This window comes from Oncorhynchus mykiss, chromosome 19 (genome assembly GCF_057628025.1).
Source record: "Oncorhynchus mykiss isolate SJ-2025 chromosome 19, ASM5762802v1, whole genome shotgun sequence".
Classification (NCBI taxonomy): Eukaryota; Metazoa; Chordata; class Actinopteri; order Salmoniformes; family Salmonidae; genus Oncorhynchus; species Oncorhynchus mykiss.
Genome location: NC_143040.1, coordinates 48301039 through 48314234, shown reverse-complemented (window position 1 = coordinate 48314234; position 13196 = coordinate 48301039). Strand labels below are relative to the sequence as shown.

At 43.2% G+C, this 13196-nt stretch overlaps 1 protein-coding gene across 1 annotated transcript; it reads left to right on the top strand.

The window, feature by feature from the left end:
- On the top strand, positions 1 to 2308 carry LOC110498575 (tribbles homolog 2). Its single transcript, XM_021575231.3, has 3 exons — positions 1 to 347; positions 725 to 1014; positions 1808 to 2308. Exons 1-3 carry the CDS (start codon positions 117 to 119, stop codon positions 2172 to 2174), a joined length of 888 nt encoding a protein of 295 aa, XP_021430906.2. The 5' UTR covers positions 1 to 116; the 3' UTR covers positions 2175 to 2308.
- The last annotated feature ends 10888 nt before the right edge of the window (positions 2309 to 13196 follow it).

Genomic DNA, 13196 nt, shown 5'->3' with positions numbered 1-13196 from the left:
GTTCTATTGGCAGTTCGTTTCTGGTTGTTTGTTATTTTGTCTACCCTGTCTATTAATCACGGAAGATATTTAACTTTATATATTTCATATAGGTTACTTTTAGATAATTTTATCACATGGACATTCAGGAAGTGTCAGGATCACCTGAGAGCATCCGTAAGTCACCAGATCGCTATATGTCTTACAGTCTCTCGAGCGGTCCTTTTGTATCACGCAGCCAACCGGTGGGTGTGTCCCGCCCTCCCCTCCCGTCCCGCAACGTGGGGAACTACCTGTTGTATGATCCGCTGCAGGAAAACGTACTCAGAGCTGCGAATGCTCACAGCGGCGAGGAGTTGGTGTGCAAGGTCTGTGGATTAAAACAAATATATACAAATATTTATTTTTGAAAACATGGTGCTCAATCACCTACTCTTATCTCTTTTCCATCTCAATCGTTGGCGCCATCTTCTAGTCTCTTCTCTCTTTGTCTCCTTACTCCAGCCTTTCCACATTATCTCCTCTTATTCCTGCAGTGCCAACATGCTCAACAGAAACAGAACCCTCATGTACAGTAGGCATGTGTTCTTATGTAGGCTGTGCAAACACAGTTACACCATAATGCAGATCTTGTCTTATTGGTTTCTTAGGGCCTCAAAAGTATTTCTGAATTCCAGTTGTTCCATCTATAATATTGGCTATTGTAGAATCTTTATGACTTCTCAACAGTGTTCCTGTGTTCTAGGTGATTCCTGTCTCTCGGTACCGGGAGGTTCTGTGTTCGTACTACTGCCTGCCCCCCCACCCCAACATAATTGAGATGCGTGATGTGGTTGTCGGGGACGCCCATGCCTATTTGTTCTTCCCACGTTCCTACGGGAACCTAGAGGTGATGCTCCAGGCCCGGCGGCTACCAGAGGACACAGCCAGATACCTGTTCCGCCAGCTGGTGTCAGCTGTGGCACATTGCCATAACAATGGACTAGTGCTCAGAGACCTCAAGCTGAACAAGTTTGTCTTCAAGAACAAGGAGAGGTGTGTGTGTGCAGAGCAGCCTGGTGACCTAGAGGCCGGAGAGGGAGCATACGTGACAAATAGCTTCTTAGCAAAGAACAATTTCTCAAGCAAAAATTTTGCTAGGACTATTTGGGAGTGGTCTGAGTAGGAGGGGAAAACTGAAAACTAGCTGTTATTGGCAAAGAGGTTTGGAACTCTCTTTGTTATTGGTCTATTAACTAATTTACCGCCTGTTGATGTCACCAGGCAGGCCAAAACTCCATCCCACCAAAACAGGCTGAAATGTCAGGCGCTAAAAGGGCATTGTCATAATTGTCACAATATTATTCCAACCTCATAGTGTGGAAATATATATAAATATAGGAAAATCACATTTTTGACTGCACTGGGCCTTTAAAGTTAATTTCCTGCAATTCTACACATTCTGCCATTGGGCAGCAATTCTACACATTCTGCCATGACTTATGCCATGTTATTGATATCTGAGTGACTTACTAAATCAATGGGGTCCCCCTGGCGGTCAGGGACCCTGGGCACATGCCCTGCGTGCCTGTATTCGGCCATGATTAATACACATTTAGATAGCTGGCTAGACTAATTTACCAATGTAAGAATTGTTAGCTGACATGGCTAATTGAGTTACTGTCAGTGACTGACATACTGTAACAAGAGAAAAACTGCTGATGCACAACCAATTTTGCTCGATTTTGAAATTGCATCTTGTGTATTCTACATCTTGTGTATTCTAGTTGAGATCCCGACTGAGTTTAATTATTTTTGGTCGGGCCCTATTTGTGTGTGTGTGTGTCAGGACCCTGTTGATGCTGGAAAGCTTGGATGATGCAGTCATAATGCAGGAAGGAAACACCTCCCCCTATTACAGCCCAGGACATGGGGACATCTCTGGCAGTTTGTGGGTCTGTGCTCCAGCTACAGATGTCTGGTCTCTGGGAGTGATGCTCCACACGTTGCTATTGGGCTGTTACCCTGTTGGGGCTGGACTAACCCAAGAGGGGGCCTTACTAACCTCGCAGGCTTGCTGTCTGATACGCTCAGCCCTGCATTCTAACCCCAACCTCCGCCTCTCTGCCTCCGAGCTTCTCACACACCCCTGGATGTCCACACATGCACAGGCATACACACAGGCACATACACCAGATCAGACTGTACCTACCTGACACATACACACACACAATATATATATATATATATATATATATATATATATATATATATATATATATATATATATATAAAGCAACACATATATATATATATATAAAGCAACACCAATAAAGGATGGCATTTGTATAAATTTGCGTTCTTCATTTTCTTTTATGCTATTATTAATAACACTATTATTATACTTTTATATATTGTAGATTAACTTTCACCCTATAGTTGAATCAAAGAGTTTGGAATATACTGGGTAAAGGCACTTAGTCAGTGGCTCTTGAAATGAACGTCAACAGTAGCCTACAGCGCTTGAGTTTCCGTGCTTTACCATTTTAATCTTTCCTATCCATTTGTTGCAATCAACTTAACTGACATTATAAAAATGCCTTCTATTCCATGAGCCACATGAGAATTATATAAATATAAAGCTGAATATTTTTCTTAAGGTTTGACTACTTACGGCGCATTTTCACTGAGGATTTACACTGGTGTTTTAAGCAAGAGGTTCTGACTTTTCTGTTTCCATCTACGCGGGACAGCACCCATGTCTCACTGGGCACGTGTCTCACTTTATTCTCACTGTCAGTCTCCCCAGTTGCGACCTGTTTTGCCTGTTCTGACCCTGAGCCTGCCTGCCGTACCGGGCGTTTCTCTCCCAGTGCTCCATCATTTTCTAGCTACAGCCCCCTTCGTTTCCGTCGGACCATTCAAAGATGGCGTATCTTATAACACTGATGTCCGGGAGGGCACTCACCTGGGCTACGGCGGTGTGGGAGCAACAATCCACTGTTTGTCGTAGTCTGGAGGATTTCGTGGCGGAAGTTGTTCGATTCTCCATTATCTGAGAGAGAGGCCGCTCGGAAGCTACTTCAACTGCATCAAGACTCCCGTAGTGTGGCAGACTACGCAGTGCACTTTAACGCCGAGAGTGCCTGGAACCCGGAATCCATGTTCTACACATTCGTTCATGGATTTTCAAAGGGAATTAAGGACAAGCTCGCAGCCCGGGAGCTGCCCTTGGACCTTGACACTCTCATAGCCTTGACAATAAGGATCAATGGGTGACTACTGGAACGCAGTAGGGAGAGGAGGTCTGTTCCCAGGCACACATGCCCATCCACGGTTTCCCCTCGCCTCTGAAGAACCCTGGGAATCACTAAAGCCAGCATTCCTGAGAGAATCCGAAGTCACCCGAGTTCCCTCAAATGCTTGAGGACTGTCGACAAGCCTCCTCCGGTGCCCATGCAACTCGGCAGGACTAGATTGTCCCCTGAGGAACGTTTACTCAGACTGAGCTCTAAAAGCTGTCTGTATTGTGGAACTTACATATCCACCTGTCCAGTAAAAAGCCCAGGCTCATCAGTAGGTATAGGTGCACTGGTAGGCCATATAGGGAGTCTCCCATCTCCCATTACTCGCACTCCTCTCCATGCTATCCTGTTGTGGGGTGACCGGTTAAAATCTCTTCAGCTGCTAGTGGACTCTAGGGCCGACGAGAGCTTTATGGACACTAGTCTGGTGTCGGAGCTGGGTATCTCCACACAACTCCTCTCCATTCCCATGGACGCCAGAGCATTTGACGGACGCTCTATTGGAAGGGTTACTCACAGTACGATTCCTATCAACCTGCGAGTGTTGGAACCTTCTTCCTTTCCACAGTGGTGGAAAAAGTATTCTCAGAGGTTCACCTAGGGGTCATGATTGGGGCTGTACCAAATGATTGATGTATTAGAATAATTGATTATACTTATGTTGTATTAATAGAAGGGGAGGGGTTATAAGACCCCTCCCTCCTTACATTTATAGGGTCCTAGACTACAGATTAACAATATATTTACATTATGAGGTTTAATATTGCTCCACAGTTCTTTTCTAGTTCTCTCTTTCTGCCTCTTATAAAGATACCCCTCTGAGAAATGTGTGACTGAGACAGAACTCTGCAGGGGAGTGTAGGAGATAAGACTAGTCAGACATTCCACTATAAATCAACTTGGACATTTACTGCTAAACTGTTAGATAACACTAAAAGCCTTGTTTATATAGCTGTGTAGGCATGGTTTTGGTCTCATGAGTAAAAGGTAATGATGTAGGCAGTGACATCACTAGGGCTGGACTTTGGGTTTAATAAAATAACATGGGACCTTTTCTTTGATGCAGAACTTACTCGGAAACATGCGTGCCATGTTCCTGATTGTCAACTTTGTCTGCAATTGCATTAATAAAGGTTTTTGAAAGATTTAATTAAAGATATTGTCATTATGCTAATTTCACTAATGAGTCAATGATTGATAAGGAACAAGGAAACGAACCTCAACAGTACCCAATTGTCATACTTGAGTAAAAGTATAGATACCTTAATAGAAAGTTACTACTTGAGTAAAAGTATAAAAGTATTTGGTTTAGAAGGGTACGCTGGTGACGCGTTCTCTCTGTGCTCCTATCCAGGGCGTACAATTTACTATAAATATTTGACCAACCCCTCCCCTGCTGTGTTCATTTAGTAATATTTAATTAGGAATCAAACCCAATTTACTAATTTGGAAACTTTTTCTGACATTTTTTGTCCTTTTCATCTTAAAATGTTGAAACAACAATGGCCACGAATCACAAAAGAGCAGGCCTCTACTAAAGCCCTGGGCTCACCAGACTGATTCTGATCCCCCCAAGGTAATGGCGGCTATCATGAAGCCTGAACAGACTGTGCTGGCTAAGGTGGAGTCACTATCCACTGACCTATCTGCACAAATAGCCACTCTCGCCACAACAAAGATCGACTCCGTTAAAGAAGACTTGGCGAAACAGGACACCCGTCTGAATAGCCTGGAAGGCGGCACAAATACTTATGCCGACAAAGTGGTGACACTGGAAGAGCAAGTCACCCTACTATCAGATGTCGTCAAACTTACTTCCAAGGTCGAGGACCTTGAGAACAGACAGCGCTGGGGGAACGGTCACATTTTCAACGTGAGAGAGGGACTCCGAGACCGTAGACGGATTGCAGCTTTACCTATCTATAGCTAAACTGCTACAGGAAATTCTAGGCCTCGATTACGCCCCCACCCTTGACCTTGCGCACAGAGGCTTACAGTCCACACCGAAGAATGGGGAGCCGCCCAGACACATCATAGTCAAATTCCATTACGTTCAGGAGAAGGTCTTCTGTAAGGCTGCAGTCATGAAGAAGAGGTACGCCTTCAATGAGGTGAGGGGGTTCCTACATCGCTGTCTGGACACCAAGTACGGCACTCTCTACCCAGCTGTGCTGAAGTTCACTACTCCCTCCGGCGAGCAGAAAACATTTGTGGACCTAACCAGGGCCAAAGAATACATCGTCGCGCACCTACATCCACAGGAAGACAGGCAACATACGACTAACTAGCCCTTGTAGGCCCATACTCTGACCCTGCACTAGCCATGCTAATGCAACTAACTAATGAACTCATATCTTGATTAGAAACTTGCCTCCACCCTGCTGCCAAAAAAAGGACAATTATTCTACCAGTAACTTAACGTTATGAACGGTATGTATAGGGTGACGTGTTCTCACAAGGACAATATAGTTTGAATAGTATTTTATTTACAGTGCATGGCACAATTAGCTTTAACCAACTAGATGCGGCTGTACAGCCTCGGAGCTTGGGGAGCGGTATTAATTAGCCTAGTCGCTACCTAAGGCTAGCCACTGAGCTCTCTTTCCATGCCTTAATAGGATACCCCACTAACATACTGTGAGCATGTTTAATGCCGACACGTTTATACTCCCAAAGGACCACGTATTATTTTTTACTATTTGACTGGTAGATCCGCCATTGTGCTTAGTGGCTGCTGCCACGGGGCCGCAGGTTGTAGAGCTGAGTGAACACTGCAGGACAGGTATTAATTACCACGTGTTTACCAGTCATTTTTCAGTGTTCTGGCTTGTTAAGATGTTCAACTGAGGGTTACATTTATGCAAATGTTAAATTATACTGTGTTTGTTTTCCGAAAGTTTTTTTTGTTTTTTTTAGGTTATCCTAGTGGATGGGGTTGACGGGGGGGACATATACCTCCTTTTTTATATATTGTTTTACTATCCTTCAAACGTGCATAAGATACATTAGAGAACTGAGGTGGTTCCCTCCAGAATCCCTTCCCTGTGTAAACTTGATTACGTTCTCCCTGGATAGAGCTCTACTGAGGTTCGGTTTAACATGGTACTATTTTCCCCTAGTCTAGGAGAGGTAGATGCAGCCTTCCAACAGGGGGAGGCCAGCATAGGGTTCCAAGATTTTCTTCTGGGTATTTTGTTGTTTTTTCTTTATATTTTATTACTCTGACCTTTCAGCACACTGGCCATGTGATTGTACTAACATTAATTTCTAATTACTATGACTAATTCACATACTCTAGGCTCCACTTGCTTTATCAACTGGAACTTAAGCGTAGCGTTGTGTATGCTCATCTTAAGTCTTTAAATCAAGGCATGTTTTCTCCAAGAGACCCATCTCCGGTCCAGCGACCATGATAAACCAAAGAGGATACCTTGACCAAATATTTCACTTTGTCTCCAAAGTAATTCCAGATAATGTCAGATATATTATAGTGATGGGGAAATTGTTTAGCACACATGTTATACTGGCTAACCTCTATGGTCCTATTGGGATGACGCTCAATTTCTTTCTGACCTCATTGCAACATTTCCCGAGCTTAACTATCATAATTTGTTACTGGGCGGAGATATCAATTGTGTATTGCATCAAAGTCTAGACAGATCCATACCGAAGCTCAACAACGTAATTGTCAGGCGCAGTAATCAACTCATTTCTAGAATCCTATCATTTGTCTGATCCATGGAGGAGCAATCCCACTGCTAAACAGTACTCCTTTTTTTCTTCCAGTCCATCACTCAAACTCTAGGATTGACTTTTTCCTGCTGGACAGTAGAACTCTTCCTTTTGTAACTAATAGCCAATATCACAGCATCTTTATCTTAGACTATAGCCCTGTCCAGTTAGATATCCCCTTTCCGGACAGTAATGCGTCACAACGCGCGTGGCGACTTGACATACTACTGCAGTTGATCTGTGAAAAGACATCAACATGAGTTAATATCTAGTGCCTTTAAAAAATACATAGATGTCCTTTTACAGATCAACTGCACCCCTGACATCGCATTCTATTGTGTGGGGGAGCATATCTAAGGGGCCAAATTATTTCATATGACAACAGTGCTCTAAACGCTTATCGGAGCTATCTCATTCTAGCTGTGGACAACAGGTATGCCTCTTCTCCAACTCCTGAACTCTGTCAAATTCCGATTGGTGTAGCAGTCTCTCTTTGTAATCTTTCCACTAAACAAACGGAACAGCTTCTGTTTAAGTCAAGGCAAACATTTTATGAACACAGAGAGAAAGCTGGCAAGTTGTTATCTCACCAGCTTCGACAATCCGCTGCTAGCTGCACCATACCTAAAATCTGTGTTGCAGCTGATTTAACTTCTTATAAGGGCACAAGGCGAGACCCAGATGCAGACACAGGGGGCAGATGGTTAGAGTCCAAGATGTTTATTAACAATCCAAAAGGGGTAGGCAAGAGAATGGTCGTGGACAGGCAGAAGGTCAAAACCAGTTCAGAGTTTCAGAATGGCAGGCAGGCTTGAGGTTAGGTCAGGCAGGCTTGAGGTTAGGTCAGGCAGGCTTGAGGTTAGGTCAGGCAGGCGGGAATGGAGTCCAGAAAATCAAGCAAAGGCCAAAACCGGGAGGACTAGTAAAAGAGAATAGAAAAGCAGGCATATGGGAAAACCACACTGGTTGACTTGAACATACAAGACAAACTGGCACAGAGAGACAGGAAACACAGGCATAAATATACCAGGGAAAATAAGCGACACCTGGAGTGGGTGGAGACAATCACAAGGTCAGTTGAAACAGATCAGCGCGTGACACTTCTATCAATCCCAAAGAAATCAACAATTAATTTAAGCAATTATACTCTGCTTTTTATTCGTCTGAGGCTCTTGCTGATATCTGGTATGCATGCATTTCTAGACAATCTGGGCAACACCTGTCTCAATTCAGATTATCAAACCAGCATGGATGCCTCAATAAGTGATGTTCGAAGCTACGCTGGCAATCCAGTCCATGCGGGAACAGCAAAGCTCCTGGGCCTGATGGCTTCCCTATTGAATTTTATAAAGCATTCTCCTCTATCCCCTATCCTCAGCTCAATGTACAATGAAATCCTTTCTAGTCAGAAACTGCCCCAGACACTTACCCAGGCAACTATTTCAGTTTTGCTTAAAAAGGACAAGAATCCCCTAGACTGTGGCTCATACCGCCTTTTGTGCTGCAACTAAAAAATTCTCACTAAGGTCCTCTCACGCCATTTAGAGACAGTAACACCTAATATAACTAACTCTGACCAAACCGTATTTATCTCAGGTAGGCAATCTTACTATAATATGCGCCGGCTATTTAAGGTTCTTTATTCTGCCCACTCTACTCAACAGCCAGAGATTGTCATCTCTCTTGATGCTGAGAAGGCTTTCGACCAGGTTGAGTGGGAATATCAATTTACAGTACTAGAGATTGGGCCTGTCCTTCCTTTCCTGAATTAAGATTTGGTACTTGTCCCCAGTGGCTTCTGTTTGCACCAACAACGTTACCTCCAGCTACTTCCCTCTCCACAGGGGGGCCAGGCGGGGTTGCTGTTTATCCCCTTTACTATTTGATATAGCTATTGAGCCTCTTGCTATCGCCCTGCGCACGGAGGAGAGGATTGAGGGAATACTAACTCAGAAGGTGTCCTTGTATGCAGATGATCTTCTTATATACATGTATAACCCCGTGGAGTATATACCCTATCTCTTGGACATGCTACAAGGTTTTGGGACATTCTCTGTTTACAAGTTAAACCTAACAAAAACTGTGCTCCTCCCCATTAATCACCTTATGTTATGCTCAATTTAAGGTGGAGCATCAGGTTTTTACTTATTTGGGGATAAAGGTCACATGCTCATTTAAGGCTCTGTTTAAACATAACTTCTGTCACGCCCTGGCCATAGAGAGGCTTTTATTCTCTATTTTGGGTAGGCCGGGCATTATAGTTTCTTTATTTCTATGTTTTCTGTTTCTATGTTTTGGCTGGATATGGTTCTCAATCAGGGACAGCTGTCTATCGTTGTCTCTGATTGGGAGTCATACTTAGGCAGCCTTTTTTCCTTTGTATTTTGTGGGTCGTTATCTTTGTTAGGGGCACTATAGCCCTAGTAAGCGGCACGGTCGTGGCTTTGGTCTGTTGGTGACATTTACATAAATAAAGGAAAATGTACGCTCACCACGCTGCACCTTGGTCCGGTCATTTCCACGACGACGTCCGTGACAACTTCAAAACACTCCTGGAGTGTACTAACCAGGATTTCACAAGGTGGTCATGTCTTCCCATTTCATTAGCAGGTCGCATTAATTCTGTTAAGATGACTGTACTATCTAGGTTTTTGTACTTATTCCAAATGATTCCTATTTTTCTGCCAAAGTCTATGTTCAAACAACTGGACAGCTACATTTCCAACTTCATTTGGAATAAGTCAAATCCACGAATGAGAAAGGTATATTTAGAGAGACCTAAGCCCGCCGGCCATTTTTTTAAATTGTTTTATTTACACTACTACTGGTCAGCAAATATATCTAAATGTGTTTTGAGTTTCTACATTTGAAAATAAGGATGGTCCCACTGGGGCCATCATGGAGTTAGTCAAGCCTGTTAACTTCTCCTGTCTCACTCCTGTGCTCCCCAATGCCCATGAACCTTGGTACCCATGTACCTTGGTACCCATGTTTTGAATTCCATTGTCAGGAACTCCCTTAAAATCTGGTCCCAATTCTGAAATCACTTTAGCCTTAAACAAGCAAGCTACTTTTCTCCATTAACATCTAATCATCTCTTACCAGCATCACAGATTGACACAGCATTCCAGTTCTGGTATAGGAATGGTCTGGTGTTTCTTTGCGACCTACTTGTTGATAACACATTCATCTCATTTGGTACTCTGAAGGTTGACCATAATATTCCCAATGGCCACTTTTTTTTTTAGATATCTGCAAACTCTTAGTTTTGCCAAAAACATTCCCTCATTTCCACTTGAGCCCTTTAAGTGTCCAGTCGCGAGGTGCTTAGATCTTAATCCGTATCTGAAGGGCACAATCTCCAGATTATACAACATAATACAGAACATTAATCCGCCTTCCTTGGCAAGTACAAAATCTGCAATGGAGCAAGACACTGGTAGCAAGCTACCCGATGATATGGCAACAAAGAATTGAGCCTATCCACACCTCATTTTGCATAAGGCATGGGCTCATTCAGTTTAAAGTTTTGCACCCTCTCCATTACTCAAATGACAGATTATCAAAAATATATCCAAATGTTGACCCCAAGTGTTTGAGATAACACCAGAGTCCAGCAACTGTGGGATACATTATGATCATGCCAATCTTTGAATGGCTTCTGGGACCCCATTTTTGAGGCATTCTCAAATAATGTGTCATACAACTGTTAGCCCCAACACATTCACTGCGATTTTTGGGGTACTTCCCCTAGACCAGAATGCTACCACGCATCAGGCGAATGTGATATTTGCCTCGCTGCTAGCTCGCTGCCTTGTCCTCTTTCACTGGAAGTTATGCAGTGTGTTGAGGTGATGTCATCTCTGCCTCTGAAGAAGGTTAGGTACACTGTGCATGGGTCCCGACAAAAGTTTGACTTAACCTGGTCTCCATTAATACAATACGTGGAGAGCCTGTCTTTTACTTAGTGTAACTTGCATATTTTGGTAAGCAGTCATGTCTGTTCTAGTGGCCATTTGTGCTGATAAGAATGTTTGATATAACTTTTCCCATTGTTTTTGTTTGTATTACTGTTTATTTCTGTCACATTTAATTAACTTTTTTAGCATATCCAAGTATGATGCCTTGGTGGGTGGGTGGATTGGAGGGAGAGAGGGAGGGAGGGAGGGATGGATGGATGATAGGGAGGGATGGATGGGAAAATGAGGGGTTGGGGTTGTACTGTTTCTTATACTCATCTGAAAATCTATAATGGAAAAAAATATATATATATATACTTAAATATCAAAGTAAATGTAATTGTTAAAATATACTTAAGCATCAAAAGTAAAAGTATAAATGATTTCAAATTATGCAATCCAGACAGCAGTATTTTCTTGTTTTTAAAATGTATGGATAGCCAGGGGCATACTCCAACACTCAGACATTATTTACAAAAGATGCATTTGTGTTTAGTGAGTCTGCTAGACCAGAGGCAATAGGGATGACCATGTGTTCTCTTGATAAGTGCGTGAATTTCACCATTTTCCTGTCCTGCTATGTATTCAAAATGTAACGAGTACTTTGGGTTGCCAGGGAAAATGTATGGAGTAGAAAGTACAATATGTTCTTTAGGAATGTAGTGAAGTAAAAGTAAAAGTTGTCAAAAATATAAATAGTAATGTAAAGTACAGATAACCCCCCAAAACTATTTTACTTAAGTACTTTACACCACTGGTGGAGAAGGACAAAACCCTGCGCCCGTGTATCGACTACCGGGGCCTTAATGATATCACAGAAAATAACCGTTACCTGCTACCACTCCTCTCCTCGGCTTTCGAGCCTCTCCTGGGGGCGACTATATTCTCGAAGTTGGACCTTCGGAACGCCTACCATCTGGTTCGGATACGGGAAGGCGACGAATGGAAGACACTAGTGGGCACTACGAGTAATCTGGTTATGCCTTTCGGACTGACTAACTCTCCCTCAGTGTTCCAGGCTCTGGTCAATGATGTGCTCTGTGACACGTTGAACCGGTTCTTGTTTGTCTACCTCGACAACATCCTTGTCTTTTCCCGTTCGGTTCAGGAGCATGTTCTCCATGTCCAACAAGTCCTCCAGTGTCTCCTGGAGAACCAATTGTTTGTCAAGGCAGAAAAGTGTGAATTTTATGGCTCCACTATCTCCTCTTTGGGATACGTCATCGCTGCCGGAAACATTCAGATGGATCTGGACAAGGTGAGAGCGGTGGTGGAGTGGCCTCAACCCTATCCAGAGTGCAGCTGCAATGTTTCCCGGGATTTGCTACCACTGCTTCATCCGGGGCTACAGCACCCTGGCTTCCCCCCTCTCTGCACTCACCTCACCCAAGGTTCCGTTCACGTGGTCCCCAGCTGCTGACCGGGCATGTCTTTTTGTGTCTGTAAACTGTATTATGCGAGAAATGGCGGTGGGAACACCTTTATGCACAAATATTTATATAATAACCATTATATCAGATCATCTATGTCTTTGCTAGGTAAAGCCCCGCCTTATCTCAGCTCACTGGTCACCATAGCAACACCCACCCGTAGCACGCGCTCCAGCAGGCATATTTCACTGGTCATCCCCAAAGCCAACTCCCCCTTTGGCCGCCTTTCCTTCCAGTTCTCTGCTGCCAATGACTGGAACGAATTGCAAAAATAACTGACGCTGGAGACTTATATCTCCCTCACTAACTTTAAGCATCAGCGGTCAGAGCAGCTTACTGATCACTGCACCTGTACACTGCCCATCTGTAAATAGCTCACCCAACTACCTCATTCCCCAAATTGTTATTTATTTTTGCTGTTTTTGCACCCCAGTATCTCTACTTGCATATCATCATCTGCACATCTGTCACTCCAGTGTTAATGCTAAATTGTAATTATTTCGCCACTATGGCCTATTTATTTTCTTACCTCCCTAATCTTACTACATTTACACACACTGTATATAGATTTTCATATTGTGTTTTTTTTTATTCTATTGTGTTATTGACTGTATGTTTGTTTATCCCATGTGTAACTCTGTGTTGTTGTTTTTGTTGCACTGCTTTGCTTTATCTTGGTCAGGTAGCAGTTGTAAATGAGAACATGTTCTCAACTGGCCTACCTAGTTAAATAAAGGTGAAATAAAAATAAATACAAATATCAAAGTAAACTTGGAGTCATGTAATGACTGGGGTCCTTCCACTACAACTTG

Excerpts from the sequence above, each read along its gene's own strand:
- LOC110498575 (XM_021575231.3), top strand. The coding sequence starts at position 117 with ATGGACATTCAGGAAGTGTCAGGATCACCTGAGAGCATCCGTAAGTCA. Across the intron at positions 348-724 it reads GCGAGGAGTTGGTGTGCAAG|GTGATTCCTGTCTCTCGGTA; the intron begins GTCTGTGGATTA and ends CCTGTGTTCTAG. Across the intron at positions 1,015-1,807 it reads GTCTTCAAGAACAAGGAGAG|GACCCTGTTGATGCTGGAAA; the intron begins GTGTGTGTGTGC and ends TGTGTGTGTCAG.